At 41.2% G+C, this 21,468-nt stretch overlaps 1 protein-coding gene across 1 annotated transcript in view; it reads left to right on the top strand.

The window, feature by feature from the left end:
* Positions 1–21,468, top strand: part of nalcn (sodium leak channel, non-selective) — an 88,401-nt gene that overhangs the window by 54,583 nt on the left and 12,350 nt on the right. The window contains exons 16-31 of the mRNA XM_042494455.1: positions 10,838–10,974; positions 12,674–12,815; positions 13,047–13,120; positions 14,937–15,038; positions 15,135–15,204; positions 15,447–15,538; positions 16,107–16,229; positions 16,978–17,034; positions 17,563–17,683; positions 17,775–17,906; positions 18,273–18,440; positions 19,257–19,361; positions 20,054–20,160; positions 20,248–20,368; positions 20,484–20,582; positions 21,338–21,431. Coding sequence (XP_042350389.1) covers positions 10,838–10,974; positions 12,674–12,815; positions 13,047–13,120; positions 14,937–15,038; positions 15,135–15,204; positions 15,447–15,538; positions 16,107–16,229; positions 16,978–17,034; positions 17,563–17,683; positions 17,775–17,906; positions 18,273–18,440; positions 19,257–19,361; positions 20,054–20,160; positions 20,248–20,368; positions 20,484–20,582; positions 21,338–21,431 — 1,744 coding nt within the window. The remainder of the gene's footprint in view (positions 1–10,837; positions 10,975–12,673; positions 12,816–13,046; positions 13,121–14,936; positions 15,039–15,134; positions 15,205–15,446; positions 15,539–16,106; positions 16,230–16,977; positions 17,035–17,562; positions 17,684–17,774; positions 17,907–18,272; positions 18,441–19,256; positions 19,362–20,053; positions 20,161–20,247; positions 20,369–20,483; positions 20,583–21,337; positions 21,432–21,468) is intronic.

Below are 21,468 nucleotides of genomic sequence, written 5' to 3'. Positions count from 1 at the left end.
TAGATGCCACCGCTTCTTTACTTTTCTATAACTGGAATTAGTCAGTATGTTGCAGTAAAAGCACCATGCAGCCCTTCAGTTTTAGTTTCAATCTCTTGTGAATTAAGGATTGTGAATGCATCCACACAATGTATTTTTCAGGTTTGTTGCTAAATTGTTGGATAATTAACAGGCTCGGAGTGGCAGTGAGTCATGTGCCCCAGGCAGCAACCTTGAAAAAATACAGTAAATATCATATTTGTTGTGAATGGGATGACATTTTTACTCTCTTCTCATTAGTCTTTGTCCCTTTTTCCGATGCAGGAAATGTTTTTACCCTTTTGTCCTTATTTTGTATTACCGTGCAGTGTAACCTCATCTGGCAGTGACCATAAAACCGCAGACAGGCCTGGGCAAACATCTAAAATGTCAAAATGCCAACCAGAAACACCTTTTGTCAATCAGAAAAAAACAAAAATAGGCCAATAGCTGCATGTGACTTGAAAAACGAATTTTCCCATTGGACGTTGTTGCTGGTCATTGTTGCTCTACGTTCATTTGTGGTGTCACAGGTCGGTGGGCATTGTGATGGGAGAGACTGATGGCCTATCTCCATCCAACAAATCATCCCTGCCCACAGAGCAATGTCTGCAGGACCAAAGGGAGGTGCAGGGAGAGGGGAAAATGTTTATCCTGTGCCGGTAGATATCATCCAAATAGAAAAAGGTGTTTACCCCTAAGGGCAGTGATGATGATGATGATAATAATGTGTGTTTGTGTGTATCTCTGTGTGTGTACGTGGTATGAATTGTCAGCGGTGATAAATCTGTGTGTGCGTTTTTTGCGTACCCACTAATTTTTTTTTCATTTCTCTGTGTGTTTGTGTGAAAGTGGAAATATCTGGCAATCAAACAGGTCCTCAGGCCAGGTAGATGAGTCATGAGGAACACGTTTGGGAAATTGTTAAAAAGGAGCAAGTAGAAAGCTAGGCAGAGAGCAAGAAAAGCTAAAAACATAGCCACCTTGTCTTCATCTACGGCCTGTTTACACAATGCATACAGATAACGACAGACATTTTAATCCTTTACACATTAAGCTCTGAGACCTTTCACACCGTCCTTTGACAATTTCTCGTCCCCTCGTTCCAAATCTGATGTGTTATCAACAAAGGGTGTGGCTGTGTGAGTTCAACCTACAGCAGACATATCTGCTGTACAGGCATAATACTTTTCCTGTCAGTTGACTTTTTGTCCTTAATGCAAAATGTGAACATGTGTCTTACGTTTTAGTTTGTTATGAAAAGAAAATAGCAACACAGAAATGACCTACAGTTTAAGCAGGCACCCACGTAGCCACCACACAAATGTACAGATACCTGGAGTCAGGTACTGTACTGTAATCAGGCAATAGCACTGTGAAAGGTCTATTTTTGACCTTGCATGTCCACCAGAAATCTCTGAAATATTTATTTTTCATCAGACAAATAAACCCACATAGTACATATGTTGGTCACGCTTCCTAAAAGAGCAACTGACCCCCAGGGGTTTCGTCTCTTACCTTGCTGCATTGATGGTCAGGTGTCCTCTAGTGTGGTCAGTGCACCACATGGACCGAATGTAAAGATGGACACACATCCCCACTTACCCCCGCTACACTTAAGTGAAGCTGAAATATCCTGGACATGACATGGCCGCTGCAATCTTGTGCTGGTGACGTCATTGAGAGCTGGAGTCTTCGCAGTAACGATATCTGTGGTAGGGGATTTCGCACCAAAACACCTGTCTGACCAACCGCAAGCAGCCCCATTGAATGGGACTGCATGGACTGGCTGTCACAGCTGCCGATCGTGGTGAAAAATTCCCTTTTTGGAGAATTGAATAACTCGTTGAAACTGAACTCAGCAGAGAAACGACATCGGGATGATGAGAACTACCCTCAGTTACAGAAACCGTCTTTGTCAAATGTCAATTTGTGACAGAGCTTTCTGGTGGACACACAAAACGCAGACGCATGCGCATATAGGAAGTGGGTGTCTGTATACAGCCTATGGCACACCGTGACATCACTTTCACTTTTTATAAAGGGAGAAACGAATCTCAACCATAGCGGTTAATGAAAACTAGTTTTCATCCTGTTGTTAAGTTAGTCTTAAGAAAACCAGTCTCTGTGATTCTGACATTGTTGGAAACACAGATGAACCAATCAAAGTAGAACAATTTCCAAAATTTGGTTCGTCAGAGGCCACCCCATCTAACTGCATTCCTTCCCCTCTCTGGCCTGGCCATGATCCTTACAATTTCCCAAGGTGCTGCTGTTCATGTGTGTATCCAGTAGCTGCTTACCTTTGTTATTTTAGCGCCAGACCCACAATGGCTTTTGGAAAGGATTTCCTCCACACATGCTCAAGCATAATAGTTGTTGTAAACATTAGATCCCCAGATTATCCGAGGTTTAGTGAAAGCTCCAGAAATGATAAAGAGGACTGTTGTGCTTCATAGCTTGTACCATCTAACCATACTGCCATCTAGTGCAAGTCCTGCACATGCAAAATATGAATTATGATTTGTTGATGTTTAAGGATTTATGGCCTGAGCAGACAAATGTGTGTGTGTGTGTGTTTATAATTGCATGCCTCTTTGTGCCGTAGAGGTCTATGTGGGCATCAGTTGTTGTATGATGGATGATGATGGATGACTATGCTCTCAGATTTCCAATACATTATCAGTTTAACAGACGTTGTTTGTAAGGGAGGGCTCACTACCAGATGAGCATCCTTAAAGAAACACTGTGGGGAGTTCCACGGGCCACAGAGCGAGAGTGTGATGTGCCGCGGAGGTAATCAGATTGCTGCCCCCAGTGTGTCAGGCTTGTCAAGGCTGGCGTGGAGAAGCATGGCAGTGACAGTGTGTGGTTGTCAGTTGAGTCGCGTCTATCCTCTTGTTCCATATCTGTCAGTTTGAACAGAGTATGATCCGACGTCGACTGTGAGAGATCAAACGGGAGGAGAGGGAGGTGGGTGAGGGAGATGGAGTGAGTGATAAAGGTGGAGGAAGAGATAAACACATTGGGAGGGGAGGGAGAGAGAGGAGCACAGCAAGAGAAGCAAGATGGATGTTTGCTTTGGGTATAAATGAGGTTTAGGATGAGTAGTTACTGTTCCACAACATTGAAAGAAACATACCTCGTCACTGTGGCAACAGCGACACAATAAGGGCCTTTTTTTCTCCAAATCATTCCTGATTCATCTCATATCAATATGTACATGTGTGTGGTGGTTGTACATGTGCATTTGTCTGCCCTACAGTCATGGTATTACCAAAGGCTCTCAGAAACAAATATATATTTTGTTAAGAAGACTTTAGTTTGATAAAATGTGCTGTGGAGCGATTGTTTTATGGCCACCAAGGATTTCATTATTTATGAGTTAAACTAAAAGCCTGTCCTCCATTTATGTGATTTAATGGACCAAGGACTTATTTGGGGATTTAGTGGAGGAGAAGAAAGGCGAAGAAGACAGAGGGAGCAGAGAACAGAAGAGCCTGGTCCTTAGAGAATCCCAATACAATGTGTTCTTATCTTTTGAATGTCACCTTCAGTTTTCTGTAGCAAGACACTCAGGACCCTCTGCCATGTCCCTGCCATGTTCTAAAACTAGCACGAACACACTCACACTTACACATAGTTACAACATAACCTGCATTAAAAAACATTTACAAAAGGAAAAAAAGATACTTTTTGTTGTTACATCTCTGCAGTTGGCTTAGTCACACAAATTTTGCTCAGATTGTTACTTTATGCTTTTTATAATCTTGCCCATTGAGCATAGCATTTCTACAAACAAAACTGCAGAGACCATGAATGGAGAGGGTCACTCAAATGGAGGCATTCTAAAAGAATATTTAGCAGCCATTTCAAAGTCTATGGAGTTATTTTTTACTCAGATTTTGAGCTCAAGCGCAAGTTGTTGTAAGTAAATTAAAGGTACAAGGCACACGTAACTCTGTTTTGTGGTAAATATTGACAGAGAAATAGTATGTGTTGACCCAAAAGATAACCATATGTATTTCCCATTCTCTGCTGTTTTTTTAAATGGATAAATAATAATTTAACCTACTTTAAACCCTGGATAAACATCAGTTTTCTTGTGCTTCATTCAGACGCATTTCACAAGCATTTAAATCTCTGAAACGTGCAAATTTAGTTGGATTTCTTTCAGAAACAGAGGAAAAGGGCTATGGGCAACTTGGCATGAAATGCCCTGCAAACTGCAAAAAAAAAAATTAAAGTTGACAAGAAAATTACCTGAAAATTAGCTTTATAGAAAAAAAAACAGAGTGGGGAAATCATTAGAAAATGATCAAATAAGTAGGGAAAACATCAAGAAATTTATATTTATTAATTATACATTTAAAATTAGGTTACAGCAAAATATATATTTTGATTATATTTATTCTATTATTATTTTAGCACTTGTTTCAGGTAATGTCCTATTTTTTTGTTGTGCTTATTTCAGGTAATTTTCTTGTGACTTTTTTCTTATTTCTGCTATTTTTTGCAGTCATTTCTTGTTATGTTGCTCATTGCCCTCTTTCCATGTTTTTGAAAAAATAAAGCAAGTTGCTCAGGTTTGAAAGGGTTAAATGTAGCGTACACTTCAAACTGAAAAGACGTTTTGCTTCTGCTCCCTCCGCATTAGTATGTTGCCGAGCTTCCGCACATCTACTGTAGGTGATTCAATGGCTGCCCCATACAGCCCCACTTTATATATTTTTATACATATATGGTTTTAATGGTATCCACAGTTGTTTTGGGTGTTGGGGGAAGCTATTAGAGGTTTACAGGCTGTGTGGTTTTACAGCAGCTCCACAGCATGGCTCATTACCCAGCTAATGAGAGGAGAGGGTGACCCTGCTAACTCACTCTCAGCTCTTCCACCTCTGGGTGTTACAGCTGGACTGGCCCATGGCCGGGGGAACCCAACCAAGACTGTGAGGAAAGGTTGAGTGCAAATAGGTTAGTATGTATGACAGGGAGCATATGTGTTTTGAGATTTCTACTTAAACTTTTTTTGCATTTTAATGTTGGCAGAGACTATTGATATGACTTTCATGGGGGCTCGTTTATAGAGGCACAGAGAAACACAGACGCAGTGCATACACATTTTTCCTCTGCTGTGCTGAGAAATACCTACAAGGTTGAATGATGGATTATGCAGAAAGTAAGACTGAGTTATTAAAACTGAAATATGCAGTCTATGATCACACATACACATATCCTCACACATACATAGCTGTTGTCTGGTGTTGTTGCTGAATGGCAGGCTCTGATGTCTGAATGGTAAAATGCAGATGACTGTATGTACATCCTCCCACAGGCACTCGGCGAGTGTGTGTGGGCAGCAGTTTTGTAGGCGGCTGTTCGTCAGTTCCCAATTGTTCCACTGGCTAGTCTCGAAGATATCCGTGCTCTGTGTTTGGTCTCTGAGGCACTTTCACAGGACTGATCTGAGACTTCAGAGGAATTTCACAGTGGGAGAACGCCTATCAGAGTCAATAACTAGTGCTTGTGCTTTTCATGGTTGTGCTAAAATGCTGAAATGACCAGAATTCGTGAGAGAGATTTAAGATTTTGTCTGTAATTATTCTCTGCTGCAACATCAGTAATTTCCAAATTGTTTGGGTGCAGGAGGTCAGTTGTAAAACGGCTATAATGCTAATATTCAACCTTTTGCTGCCTCTTCCATTTTGATGAAGTGTTCCACTTACTTGCGGGTCAGCTTGAAACTGATGATTGTTTTAGGGTTGCATATATCAAACAGATAAGGGTCCAACTTCCAGATGGGTTAGTCATTCTGCTAAGCGTTGTTGTCATCATACTGTCAGCATGGAGCTGCGTAATAGGGAACTTAGCTGGTCCTGCAGCTGTGAAATCAAGCTGTCATGACAGCTTGAATGTCTTGTATGTTATTATACTTATCACATGGAGGTACTAATACTGAACTCAATAGTAAGTAATGTCATTATGCAGAGGTTCTATGCCTTTTTTGGCTTTTTTTTTTTAAAATGCTGCTCCGCTCAGCTTATTTTCACTCCACACTATATTAAACCCCACTTGTCTGAGGTCATTTCATCGCTGACTATTTTATCTTTTCCCCATGCTCCCACTGAACTATGGCTATGGCTGAATATAGTCTGATGCTAATGCTCAGCGTTGGTCAGGAGAGCTTTGGAAATCCCGGGTGGAAATCTCCCTAGCTCAGCCGAGCCTGAAATTGGCTTGAATGGAGGGGGAAGCAGTGGCAGGTCACCTGAATGGGTCTCAAGGCAAAACACATTAGTCTCGGCTCCATTGTTACACCACCATACACTAAATCTCATCTGTGGCAAGCGAAGCAGTAGTTTTGATTTATCAACCATTCACTGTGACATAAAGAGAAACACAGAGACATTTCTCACAAACACAGGGGGGGGCACACATACACTTGGGAATAGTGCTTATCCTTTAACACTTGACCTTGGAGTAACTGATTTTTCTGCCGCTTCAGGGGAAAGGATAAAAGCTGTACTTATTGCAAACTTGTTTGCAAAGTTGCCACATATTTAGCATTTAGCATTAGCATTCATTTAGTGTCTTGTTTGTCTCCCTCTGGAACATGTAAGCCCAATTTACCCCTCTATAGGGTTCATTACTATAAGCAATACCTTTCACGTTGGCGACAAGCAATCATGAATTGTTGATACACAAAGTATTGATTATAGCCATTTTAAAGGAGCAGTGTGTGAGATTTAGGGGGATTTAGTGTCATTTGGCAGTAAGAATTACAGATTGCAACCAGCTGAAACGTCTCGTTAGAATTCCTTCATTGTTCAGAAGGTTTTTACTGGGAGCCGAATTATCTGCAGAAGACTCTTCCTCTTTAAAACAAACAGACCCAGTGATTTAAATCCGTAAAGACACTGAATGGTGTAGTTTCACATTACAGTTTTTCCTATGGTGTTCGGCACGCCACAGACAGGCCACAAGCCAAGCATGTGCTAATGTGTGCTCACCTTTTTTGTCTAAAACAAATGTACCTTGTGATTTAAACTGGTAAAAACGACAAATAAAGCAGTTTAATGTTGACTACTAACCCTGCCTGCCGACACAAAAATACAAATTGCCCTATCTAGAGCCAGTGTTTGGTTTGTCCATTCTGGGCACTGCAGAAATATGGCGGGGCAACATGGCAGACTCCATGGACAAGGATCCACTCCCTATGTAGATATAAAAGGCTCATTCAAAGGTCATGAAAACACAAAAAAATCCTCTGTTTTCAGGTGATTATACACTAAATTAAACACTTATCATATTATAATCCATTACTGCTCATATGTCCTGCTAAATCCTACACACTGGACCTTCAAGTACACTGACAGAAATTATATGCTGGGTGCTTTTAAACATACGAATGTGTACAAAATGCATGATATTGACATGTGTGCACTTGTGCAGGAGAAAGCAATCCCTTTTCTGTGACACAGCAGCACCTAAAACCAATAATCAGTAGCAAATAGATTTTTCTGGTAAGTGAGCTCATGCATGCCCATGTGTGCTTTATTGATCCCATGTATTGACCAGACTCAAGGCCCAAGGTGTTATCACAGTTAATAGTGATCTACGGCAACTTGCTGGTGCACCTGCTCACCAGGTAAATTTTTTCCAAAACAGTCTTTCACAGTGTCAGTAATTAAGGATACTATACGTTTGGTACTAGCAGACAAGCAGTTTTTCTTACATTGGCTTTTGCAACATTTTTGGGGGGCATAATAGCACAAACTAATCTAAATGGTCCATGGTACAGTGGATCCCAATTTGTTTTCCCAAGGTAAATTGAAATTAAATTCACTGCATCCTTTGCTTATTTATTTCCACAGTCGGTGGCTCCCCAGATGCAGCATATAAATAAATAAATTGAATTACATGAATAAGAGTGCATCACTCACACTATACCAGTCTGTTTATGGGAAAAGATTTTAATAGCAATTCTTTCTGAATGTTAAGACTGTTCTTCCCTGGAGCGGCTGTTTTTTTTCCTCTTTAGGGAAAATGGAAAGGAAGGAAGAATCAGTGAGGGAAGGAGGCAGTGAACAGAATCAGAAGTTAAGTTTTGAGACCAGGGCAGTCTTACATAAAGAGATGTGGATAGATGCTCACTGTAGTGGAGAAGAATAAATTCTTCTGAGAGGTGGAGAGAAGAGGATGAACACAGAGAGCAACAAAGGGACAAAACATGGTGCAGAAAGTCTTGCTGTAATGGGATACTGCTGCAGATAAGGGTGCAGAGCTTCAGCTAAACTGCACATCTCGCTGAGTTGGCCCAATTGATTAGGACCTTTGGGAACAGTATGGTCCATATTAATTCTGATCTGTGTGTGTGCATGCTTGTTTGTGAATTGTTTGTGTGTGTTCTGCTTGCTGGGGATTCAGCAACCAAATGTACAGGTACTATTGAGATGACTGCAGCACTTTCTGCAAGTTTCACCCCAAGAACTGCAGCACAAGAAAGAAGCTCACTATTGTGCTCAATGCATTTTTATTTTCAATCCTATACTGCTGAAGCAGATATAGTGTAAGATGGTGATTTGTTTATTGCATAAACCATATTAAATCCACAATCCTTTTGTCTTTGTGCTATCATCTCTTAAAGGGGTACTTTGGATTTGTTAAAATGGGGTTGAATGAGGTACTTATCCATAGTAAATGTATTACGTACAGTAGATGTCTGTCTGTACGCCTCTGGAGAGACGGTGAAACTGCCAAAACGGAAGCTAAGCAATGTACCGCTATGGATGGGGTCAGGAGCAAAACGTATTTTAGCCACGTAAAAAGATCCATCGAAAACAAATCAATATCAGTTTAACACCCACCAACTGAGGCAGTGGTAAACATGCAACTCCCGCGTTCTGCAAAGTAAAATAACTGTTTTTGTCTCTGAAGTAACGGCTCCAGTTTCCGTTGGAAAGTGCTGTGTGATGACAAGACAGAGGGGTGAAAATGTTATTAACATAGCATGCATAGCAACATAGCATTAAACTGATATTCATGTTTTAGGCCTTTTTTCATGTGGCTGTAAATGAACCGATTGTAGCAGCATGTGCTCATTGCTTTTTCATTTTATGTACATTACGTGGGTGTTTCTACTCAGAAAAAAACCAAAATCTTTGACAGTTTATGTGTGCATTATTTTGAAACTGTATTCACCACTTTACCTTTTGCACAAGTTGTTCCAACAAGGAAGTTTTTAACTGTTTCAGTTCCACATCCATGCTCTTGTCAAAGCCAGACTCCATCGACAAAACCTGTCATTTTAGGTCGCTTCACACAGGAGCTGTTGGTCTGCAGCTGCTTTGATAAGTTAGTTAGTTTGTGTTATGTCACTGTTTTTCTCAATGTCTGGCTTTGATGAGAGCGATATAATGGCTTCAGTTCCTCATTGGAAATCGCTTTCTGACAAAGAGGTAAAACTGTGAAAATACTCTCAATATAGCATATACTTAAACTAATGTTGACTCTTTTGTGTTAGTACTCCTGCCTGCTTCTCCAAACTAGGGGTGCGCCAACTGACATCTACTTTAGGTAATACATTGACTATGGATAAGCACCTCTTAAAACCCCACTTTAAAAAATCAGAACTATGCCTTTAAGTTTTGTGTCATATTTATTTTCCATACATTCTGTCTACTTCTCTCTTTTACTTATTTTAGTCTCCCTCTGTCTCTGCCTCTTTCTATCCTGTGTCTATCTTGGGAGACAGAATATAGACAGAAAGCCTAGGCAAGCACATGCTGGTACATAATTCCGTCTTCGCAGTATGCCACTCACCGCTCACCCACTCAGGGTAGAAAAAGAAGCTCCCACATTTTCGTCTGCTGGAAAAAGAAAATGGATAGACAGATTTCCATTCCCTCCTTTGTCAGGTCTCTCCTTCCCACAGCTGTTATCCCTCAAATACGAGGGGCTGTTCCAGACATTCGGGTGTGCTCGCAGTCAGACAAACGCACACAGAAATACCAGTACACACGAACAGCGTGACGGGACGTTTGCATTGGTAGACAAACGGCATGACTGACAGAGAAAACATTCACTGAGCCCAGTCAATATGTTTCACAGCAGTTTCCTGACCTGAATGATAAGCTGCCATTCACCATTGCTCCAAATGCACTTCACTTCCAAGCTTAATCTGCAATGCATCAGGGGTTATCTCCAGGCACCCAGACAGAGAATATCTACAAGGGGATTTCAATCAGCCTCCCCCATATGTAATTAAATGGAAATAATTGGTTTCATTCCTTTTGTCATCTTTTTTTATTTCGCCAGGCTGTGCCACAGTGCCAGGCCCGCACGCATGCACATTACTCTAACTGTCGCTACCTTTTCTTTTCTCCATTAACCACTCCAAAGTAATGTTTCCTTTTTCTTTTGTTGCCTTCTCCATTCTTTTCTAAAAGTAAGTGGGACCTCATCCTAAATGTCTGTGCTGTATGTGGTGTGTGTGTCGTAGGTAGGTGTGTTGCTGCCATCATCAGGCAGAAACATAAAGCTGCACTCTTTAGTGAAACCTCTGCATTTCACAGTTGTCTCTTGCAATACCAGGCTTAGTCTCGTGCTTTTTCCCCCTAAATACCAATGATAATTTCATCCAATTCTGAAAATCCCACGACTTTCCACATCCAAACTACAGCAACAGTGTCAGTCTTCCCTTTGTATCCTTTTTGAATGACTCTGTCGTCTTCACTCCCATCCAGAGGCTGTTTCCCCTCTGACTGTATATTGTCTTACCCTGCTGTGTGTGAACTGCTTCTTTTGCCTCATCCTTTAGCTCAAGCAAAGCGAAGCCAATGCTGACACCAAAGAGAAGCTCCCTCTACGACTCAGAATCTTTGAGAAGTTCCCCAACAGACCTCAGATGGTGAAGATCTCCAAGCTCCCGTCGGATTTCACTGTGCCCAGGATCAGGTACACAGTCACAGCCAGATACACACCAAGACCGTTCATACAGCGTACATTTTTTGAGATATGTATATAATAGTGATGCACGGTTCAGGGAAACCAGCACTAACCCAGTAAACATGAAAACATATGTGTTAATCAGTGGTCAGAACCTGACCAACAAATCCACAAACCGGAGCTGAAGGTTTAACTGTGTGGTTTGTTTACATGAGTGCAAAGCTGATAGGTACAATTGTTTGTTTACATGATGTAACCGAAGTGCATATTTAACAGATTCAGTGTGGACAGAGAGCTTGTTTGCTGTTGGGATGTGTTGTTAGGCCGACATGTTTTCAGAAAATACCATACCACCATGTATCTAAATACCAGAAATTATGACCGAAGAGATTTAAATATATTAGCCCTCAACAGATTTTCCTGCTCAAATACAAGGCAACAGAAACCCTAAAAACCAGCAGTGTTGATGATAAAGCTGCTTGCTGTGTATGTTTGGGAGAGAAGGAGGGAGGGAAAGAGAAGGTGGAAGGTGAACTGTTGTTTCTTATCAGTCATTAATAACTCATTCAGAACGCTGCTTTGTCACTTAATGACCTGTCCACATGATTTTGCAGTCTTTTCCAACACTAAAATCCACCTTTCATGTCTACATGTCACGCTGTTGGACGCAGGTGAGAACCGGCCGTACAGAACTGTTTGTGGTGTTACTATACACCACCAGAGGGCACCTGCTGTGGCAGCATGATACGTGGACAGGTGGTGTCAGTTGAGAACGCGGTTAGACGGAACGTGTTGCCTCTGCATAATGACACTAGACGGCATCATGTTGAAATGCTGCCAATAACAACATAATATAAGGTGCACAGAGGTCCCTATTATGTGTCAGAAGTGGCGGTGGATAAATCGAATAAACTCCGGACTTTCTTGCAGGAGGCCAGTGTTCGCTTCCTGTCTAAATCTTACTGTGTGCCTCTTTTGCTCAAACTTAAGCATCATGTACGCTTGTTTACGTCCTGGCGTTGGTGCAGCATCATCCCAACATGTGCTTTATTGACATCATGGTAGTGGCATCCTTAACAGCAGACGCAGAAGGATAGCTAAGGTGTAATATGTAGACACGGAAAGAGGCAAAGAGGCAATATGTGATGACATAGAGATGAGAACATTTTGGCTAACCAGAAGCAGGGAACGGTTTATCGCAGGAACAGCACTTCAACAAACACACATGATGTAAAACCTTTTCATGTCACCATTTACTAGACATTTTCTGCAGTACTTACATGATATAAGGAAAGAACTGGAGAAATGTGTCAGATTTGCTCCTAGTAGCTGCTAACCAATAATGTTCTGCAAGTCCTTTTCTTCAAGAAGTCCCTTTGTGTCTTACTGTATGCTGTTTTTAGCAGGAGAGCTGAACTGCGTCCAACACACTGGACCTCATAATCAATTTTATCATTTAGTTGCTGATTAGTGCACAGCTGGGTCCTTTGCTCCCCACAGAAATCCCCCTCTGCAGCCCATCTGCCGGGCTGCTGCAGCAAGAGCTTCCACTGACATACTTTGCAGCTGAATTTTCACCAAGCTGGTCTGGCGTTGTAATACGTTTGTGATTATTATTCCTATTTTTAAGCACAGGGAGTTCTTCAGTGGGAAACCACGCATTACACATTCATCACATCGTGCGTGTGCTCTTTGTTGTGTACTCCAGGGAGAGCTTTATGAAGCAGTTCATTGATCGTCAGCAGCAGGACACCAGTTGTTTGTTCCGGCGTCTCCCCTCCGCTTCATCCTCCTCCTGTGACCACTCCAAACGTTCAGCCATTGAAGACAACAAGTATATCGACCAAAAGGTATTTTCACACACTGGTTCTTTTACTCTGGCACACACACACACACAGAAAGAGGATATGAAAGTGACAACTCCATTTTTGTGGCTATATGTACAGAGGATAAACCACAGCAGTAAGTGCAGCAGCAAATTGTACATAATGTTTCAGGTTTGTGTGTGTAGTGTGTTTTTGGATTGAACATTACACCTAACAAACTACTGACTAATGGACTCTCACTTTGTGTTTTCTCAGCTTCGCAGGTCAATATTTAGTATCCGAGCCCGTAACCTCCTGGAAAAAGAAAACACCATCAATAAAATCCTGCGGTAAGACACATCTTCCTCCGTAGTAAGCATGGTTTTGGTGATTTGCAGGTCAGTTTAAAGTGAGCTAAATTTAGTTGAATTTTAATGCTTTTTGAAGGAAAAGTTCACCCTAAAATCAAAAAATATATTTTTCCTCTTATCTGTAGTGCCATTTATCGATTTTGATTGTTTTGGTGTGAGTTGCTCAGTGTTGGAGATATCGGCCATATAGATGTCTCCCTTGTCCTAAATATAACAGAACTAGATGGCACTCAGCTTGTGGTGCTCAAAGCACCAAAATCTATACTGAGCAGTTTCATGTAGGAAGTATTTTCTTTCTACTGAAATACAACCACCGACTGTATCACCATACAGGAGGAACTGGCATCTACTCTTGAACGAGAGGCCCATGTTCATGATAGCAGGATGAGATGTACTGTAAATAGCATCCTTCTCAGCTGAGCTGTAATATTAGCAAGCTCAGTGGTGCTAGGTGAGCAAATAGTGGATGCACTAACTAGCCCTTCTGCGCAATGATGCAGTTGGAAGGTGTAGTTTGGCAAAAAGAAAATAATTCCAGTATGAAAGTGAACTGTGAACTGTCCCTTTAACAACATTTCAGTGACTGTATTTCAGTGCGTTTTAAGGAAGCATTTTAATAACTTTTCCTGTTCCATCCATCATTGTGGAGCAGGAAAAGTCATTGCTGCTGAAACAACAGTTATATGTAACCCAGATGTCTATAAAAAGTTTCAGTTTTCGACCACATTTTTATATGCCACTTTTATATAGACTTTTTTTGACCTGAAACACCTCTATTAGCTGTTTATGGTCTTTTGTTAATAAGAACATTTTGGATTAACGCCATCCTTCCGCCATCCCAGCTAGACGTGTTTAGTATGTATCATCCACATTAATGAAATACATCCTGGTTTTTGTGTGGGTGAAACTAATAATGTGCGTGCATATTAGATGTAGCTGTGCTGTAACAGCACCCTGGTATTGTTAATGCTTCTGTCTCTGCCTCAAACACACACACACATACGAAGACACACACGGACCCACTTCAGACTCATTTACTGTCACGATGAAGTAAATGGATAATTTGCTGTTCAGCATGGCAGAGCTGGCACTAAGTGTAGATTAGCTCGCCGGCACCGTGTCCAATCTGGCTCGCTCTCCCTCTCACCCCCCCACCCCCCCCCCCCCCTCCCCTCTCCCATCCCTTATTCAGTCAGTCTGAAAGATAGACAGCATATCAGTAGTCATAACACGTTCTGTCTGGCATGCTATCTTCCACACAAACACACAATTAGTCTCACAGTCGCACCAACATCGGCAAACATACACACAGTCCAGCATACGCAGGCACTCATGCGTACTTACTGCCAATAAACAAGTAATCGCTCAGAGTCTCTGTAAATGATTAAAGTACACACACTGCTGGTGCCCACAGTGTCATTAGCTCTGTTCTGGTACATGACTCTGCTGTTAGCCAGAACAGACAGGGATGCCCACACACACACACACACACACACACACACACACACACACACACACACACACACACACAAACACACACACACACACTCTCACTGACAAATTGAATGATTGGAACCTGTTTGAAAATAACAGTCTGCATCGCCGCTCTTATGGGCTCCAGAATGACGAAGGTCGAAGATAGCTTGTTAGGCAGGAAGATGGACCAGATCCAGCTGTGTTGTAGTTGCCAGCTGGTGACCTCACACACTGATATATATATATATAAATATATATATGTATTTAATGTTTGTTAAATTGATAATGAGGAGAGAAAAAACATGTTTGTGTTTCACAGGGCTTGTACCAGACAGCGTATGCTAAGTGGATCCTTTGAAGGCCAGCCAGCCAAAGAACGCTCCATACTCAGTGTCCAGCATCACATACGGCAGGAGCGCAGGTCTGAACGAACACACAAACACACACATACAGAAATTTAACCATGTGCTACACAAACAAGTGCCATGCAATATCCGCCTGACCTTTGTATCTGCAGATCTCTGAGACATGGTTCCACCAGTCAGAGGATCAGCAGAGGGAAGTCGCTGGAGACACTCACCCAGGATGTGAGCACACACTCACACACAAATACTGACATATTGTACTGGCTTAAAGGGATAGTTAATCTTTATTGAAGTTGGGTTGTACATATCCATTGGCAGTATATTACATACATTAGTAACTCCACTTCAAAAAATCTGAAGTATTCCTTCAAGTTGCTTATGTATTTCTCTAGTTTTCATTAAAACATCTAAACAAAAACAGAGATGTAGCAAAATTTTTATAACCTTGTTGTCTCTTTCCCCAGCATTCAAGCACAGTGCGCTATCGTAACGCACAGAGAGAAGACAGTGAGATCAAGATGATCCAAGAAAAGAAAGAACAAGCAGAAATGAAAAGGTATTCGCATAGACCTTGACCCAATATCACACTGTAAAGTAATGTTCCCACAAAAAAATATCTAGGACCCAGACACATGCCAAATTTTTGTACTATTAAATCCGTTGTTGTCAATGAAGAAGGTGTACTCAAAAACAAATGCAACGCCATCATGGCACGCAAGCATTCCTAAGCCCCCTCTTTTTCATGAGATATAATTCCTTCCTTTTATAAATGTCATTCTGTGGTAAATATGGAGGAGCTTTACATCTGTCCCACAGACGATATTTCAATACAGCGCCTGGAAGAAAATGTGCTCCAAACTCAGAACCTCAGGTAATTTTATCTTGTAAGTAGGTGATGCTGGTTACGGTTGCTAAGCAACATCAAGTGTGACCTGCCTTCATGCCCTTCAAAGTTGGCACAGATTATAGGCACAAGAGTCGTACCCAGCATCCCACATTGCGTTTTCCAGGCAGTAAAAAATGTGGCATGTGTCAGGCCCTTATGCTGTACATTCACTCCTTACTGTTTCATTAATACCTCCACAACTGGTGTTTGTCTGATCTTTGTCTGTTTGGCTGAGCAGAAAAGTCCAGGAGGAGGAGTTGAGGGAAAACCATCCTTACTTTGACAAGCCCCTCTTCATTGTGGGGCGGGAGCACCGCTTCCGGAACTTTTGCAGGATGATTGTTCGAGCTCGCTTCAATGCGTAAGATCAGTTTTGTATCTGTATGTGGACTCAAGCACAGACTGTCTAAAAAGATGGACAACAGTTCTCCACTTCCTCCCACAAAAATTAAACTAAAATATCACAGAAACGGCCGCTGCCATCTTGAGATTTTCGAGCCAGAGTCTCCGTAGAGTTCCCGCCCATACATCTATCTGATCAAGTTGCGAGCAGCGCTATTGATAGAGAGCACACTTATTGACACACACAGCTGTCAGTCATGACCTCACAGATAGAAACTAGTAACTTATTAAAACCAAAGGTATGATAAAAATGAACACTTGAACAAATATTAGCTTGATAAGAACTACCTAAAATTACAGAAACCATCTTTGAGAAAAGCCGTGTACTTGTATCATGTACCATCCGCTAACGTGGAAGGGGCGGAGTTTATGACCAGCACTGCAGCCTGCCACCAGGGGGCAATCAAGATTTTTGGATTCACTTTTGGGAGGTTGTCATCCCGTCCATCTTTATATACAGTCATTGGTCTAAAGATTTATTTTAAGTTTTGCTAGGAAAATGGCTGCACATTGGATTTCAGTATTAAGTAAACTACGTCCACAAAAAACATTTGGATCTGTGATTTATTTGTACCAATGCTATCCCAGTTATTACAGTGTTTAATCAGCGGCAAGGGTGAATGTTTTGTGAGTTTGGCTCAAAAGAGGTTTTTTTTATTTCTGTCAAAATGTTGACAATTTATTTATTTGTATGACTTCATATCTAGATCCAAAACTGACCCAATAACAGGAGCAGTGAAGAACACCAAATACCACCAGCTGTAGTAAGTGCAATGAATTATTGATTCCCTCTCTCTCTCTATTGATCTTTCCGTTCTTCAACAGTAGAATACTTGTTAATTCTGCACCTTATTACCTGCCTGTCGTGCTCTCCCAAAACCCTGTGGTAAGGAATGAGAATTGTGAGGTGAAGAGCTGTGAAATAGACTTCACCCATTTTGCAACCTGATCTTAATTCAGCTGAGCACCGACTCTTATTATTAAAGTGAGAGGCAGTCCTTTGTATCAGATACTGTTGGTGCCGGGGGATTTTTACTGACATGCTATTGAAGAACAGATTGGGGCTGCTCGCACACACACACACACACACACACACACACAGATTTATTCGCTCTCACTTTATGATACCTCTCCTCACATATCCTCTCTCTGTCTTTGTCTGCCCCTCTGTTTTTCTCTTAAATTATCCCAGAGTGTTTGCTGGTTTGCAAACCAAATAGCTTTCTTGACCTACTTACTAGCTCTCTGTCTAAATTCTAAAAAACCCTGCATTAATGTGTGTGTCCCTGCAGCAATCTTCTGGGCCTCGTCACCTATTTGGACTGGGTTATGATAGTGGTAACCATCTGCTCCTGCATCTCCATGATGTTTGAATCACCCTTCACCAGGGTCATGCATGTCCCCTCACTGCAGGTATTGAAAACAGATGGATTAATGGCTGCACGAGCAAGCGAGCAGATGCATGGTTGGACAGACGCTGTTAAACCCGTGCCCTCTCTTTCAGATCGGGGAGTACGTGTTCGTGATCTTTATGAGCATCGAGCTCAATCTGAAGATCATGGCCGACGGCCTGTTTTTCACCCCCACAGCTGTCATCAGAGACTTTGGAGGAGTCATGGACATCTTCATCTATCTTGTGAGAAATCTCACCCAATGGAAAGACTGATCATAATGGTTGAATCATACTGGGGAAAGTTTTTGTTGGCAAAACCAATCACATGTAATTTGTCTTATTTAAATATTAGCCGATGACTACAAATAGCCTAATTCAGTTTGGTAGCCACGCTATCATCATTTTTCACATTTTATCAGCTTTCTGATATAACTCAATTTCTTATGTGCATCGAATTTGCATGCAGATCAAGCAAAATACAGATTTAGTCTTTGTTCTTAGCTGCTGCAGTAGAACATGTCTCGGGTTGGTTGTGATAACGGACAGTAAAAGGTTGTTCACGTAAATCACATCATTCATCTCTGTCTTTGCTGTGCGTCTCCTCTGTAGGTTAGTCTGATCTTTCTGTGCTGGCTGCCTCCTGACGTCCCTCCTGAGTCTGGGGCTCAGCTGCTGATGATGCTGCGCTGCCTGCGTCCGCTCAGGATCTTCAAGCTGGTACCCCAGATGAGGAAGGTGGTTCGGGAGGTTCTCAAAGGATTCAAGGAGATTTTTCTGGTTAGTGGTCAGCCATAATATCCACTTAAAACAGTGCAGCTGTTTTCAGTATGCTAACTTTTAAATATTAAAGTTTCAAACAAACCAAAGCTGGTGATTGCTGGAAAATTGTAAAGATGAAAAAGATTGTCATTATAAGTCGTATTTTGTTTATATATAGTCGAGATATCATCAGTCACTTAGACACAAAAACATGGGAAATAAGGTCCAGGTTTAAAAATACCAGAGTTAGTCTTTAATCAGGAGGAAACTTTAGAAAATAATTGGAAACCTAAGTGACCATAAAATAAAGCATTACCTGTGTTTTCCTTATCTTGCGGGTAGTTATTTGTTTGCATTTCACTTCTTTGCAGCATAACATTAAACTTAATTAGCCTGAAACTTGGAATAATGAAGCTTGAATTCAGTAGTTTGGAAAATAGTCATAAAAAAGCTTTGAGATATGCAAAAAACTGCAATAAGCTTTGGAAAAAGGTTGGCAGTAAAGCATTTATGATTTATAGTCCATGGCTTAAAACATGCAAAATTACAACCAGGATTTGTACAAGAATGCAGCTTTATTGAATTGTGCTCTTGATGTTATTATGCCCCTGGCTGTTCCAGGGCTTTGCCTATCTTTTGCTTTGCCTATCAAGGATTGTATTATATTTTCACAAGCTTGCAATAGTTACAGATTCTCTCTGGGTCTGACTTGGATTTTCCCAGCCGAGGTCTCTACATCCACAGCTGTCTGACATCCTTAGCTTGCTCTCTAATCTCAAAGGCTTGGATTATGTTGAACTGTCCGTCTTAAACTCTTGATTGATTCTCCTGCAGGTTTCCATTTTGCTCCTCACACTGATGCTGGTGTTCGCAAGCTTCGGGGTTCAACTGTTTGCCGGAAAGCTCGCCAAGTGCAACGACCCCCATATCCTTAAACGGGTACAGCAAGAAACATAATCTTCTCACTAAACCACCCCCTCCCATCCCACACTCCCTGCAGAGAACCACAGGCTGAATCAGTACAAGGGGTTTCCCCAGTCAAATCAATAATCCAGCGGCTCCTTTTATCCTACTTTCTGAACAGCAATCATTATACTTCTTTCAGCTTGTGCCATAGCTGATATTTTATTAAAGAAAGGTTGTTTTTACAATATAATGCAGGTCCTTATGGGTCTAAGTTTAGAAATTTTAGCTTTTGTTGCTCACCAAGTTGACAGATAAGAACTGGATATAAACTGATAGATAATATTATGAATTAATATCATCCATTAACTTGCATATAAATTAGGAAGATATTGTCTTCAAACTATTATGACTTATTAATTCGCAAGATTAGATTAGATTCAACTTTATTGTCATTACAATATTATTGAGTTCAAGTACTGAAACGATGGAATGGAGATAATATAAATGGAAGATATGGCATTCTTATTAAATCACTTATGCAGTATGCAAAAACAAGTACGGTATTATTGTCATATTCTCACTTTATCACTTTTAATTTTGAGTTCATCTTTCCTCCCAAATACATGGTAAACCACTTCATTGACAGCCCTCTTTTTCTGTTAAACTTGCCTTTCTAAAGGTTGCTGTTCTAATGGTTTACTGTGTGCTATGTTGTTTGTTTGTAGGACGATTGTCACGGTATTTTCCGCATAAATGTCAGCGTTTCCAAAAACCTCAACCTGAAACTGAAGCCTGGAGAGAAGAAACCTGGTTTCTGGGTACCAAGAGTCTGGTATAGCTGCTTCTTTTTTTATGTCTGCTTGATTTAGGGTTTCTTTCTTTGGCCAGTGATTGATGTGTCCATTCTGTCCTTCCTCAGGGCCAACCCTCGTAATTTTAACTTTGACAATGTGGGAAATGCCATGTTGGCTTTGTTTGAAGTGTTGTCACTCAAAGGTTGGGTGGAGGTCCGAGATGTCATTATTCACCGCGTTGGACCGGTATGAACCTCACCTTACCTTACCTTTCCACTCACTTCTATAAAAGTGTGCTCTTTACCTCTGAATCTTACACTGTAAGAACACTTTGACAGTTTAGATGACTCTGTCCCTGCAGATTCACGGCATCTACATCCACGTCTTTGTGTTTCTGGGATGCATGATTGGACTCACTCTGTTTGTGGGCGTCGTCATTGCAAACTTCAACGAGAACAAGGTAAGAGTCAAACATATAGAGAGTTTCCTACTTTTTATGCCTCTGTGCTGGCGACAGTTGTTGCTGGAGGCATTATGTTTTTGGGTGATCTGTTTGTCCCATTCTCATAAAAACAATATCTCAAAACACCTTCAGGGAATTTCTTCAAATTTGGCACAAACTCCCAGTTTGACTCATTAATAAACTGATTGGACTTTCATGATCAGAGCTCAAGGTTGCTGTGACCTTCGCTGTCTCATTCTTGTGAACTCAATATCTCAAGAACACCTTTAGGGAATTTCTTCAAATTTGGCAAAAACGTCCACCTGGGATCAACGATGAACTGATTAGATTGACTCAAGAATTCATATGCAAACTATGACAAACTTTTACACAAATGTGTAATAGAATAAAATGATGAAGTAATGGAATTACATATCCAAAATGTCAAAGGCCATCTTTGTTCTGCAAAAACATTTTTTTCGTTATTTGTAAATGTCATAACGCTAATCTTGGGTCCCGATATTGTATAGATCTTCTGTGCTGCCAGGGGGAAGATTTTTTCACAGATATGCAAACTCTAAGTGTAACTGGATTAGCTTGCAGATGCATACAACCGAAAAGCAGAAGATTATTTTGAGTTTCTAACCTTTATATGGCTGTAACAAGACTAGAGAAACAAAATTCATGCTACTGATGCTGCAGTCATCTGGTGTTCATCATAGACCACCAAGCTCACAAAGCTATCACCTCTGTGTTGTGTCTCCCATCACCAGGGCACCGCTCTTCTCACAGTAGACCAGAGGAGATGGGAGGATCTGAAGAGTCGATTGAAAATAGCTCAACCTCTCCACCTGCCCCCTCGCCCAGGTGCTCACACACAAAACAAAACACATGCACCGAATGC

The sequence above is a fragment of the Plectropomus leopardus genome, chromosome 10 (assembly GCF_008729295.1).
Source record: "Plectropomus leopardus isolate mb chromosome 10, YSFRI_Pleo_2.0, whole genome shotgun sequence".
Classification (NCBI taxonomy): Eukaryota; Metazoa; Chordata; class Actinopteri; order Perciformes; family Serranidae; genus Plectropomus; species Plectropomus leopardus.
This window is presented reverse-complemented; position numbering and strand designations above follow the sequence as displayed.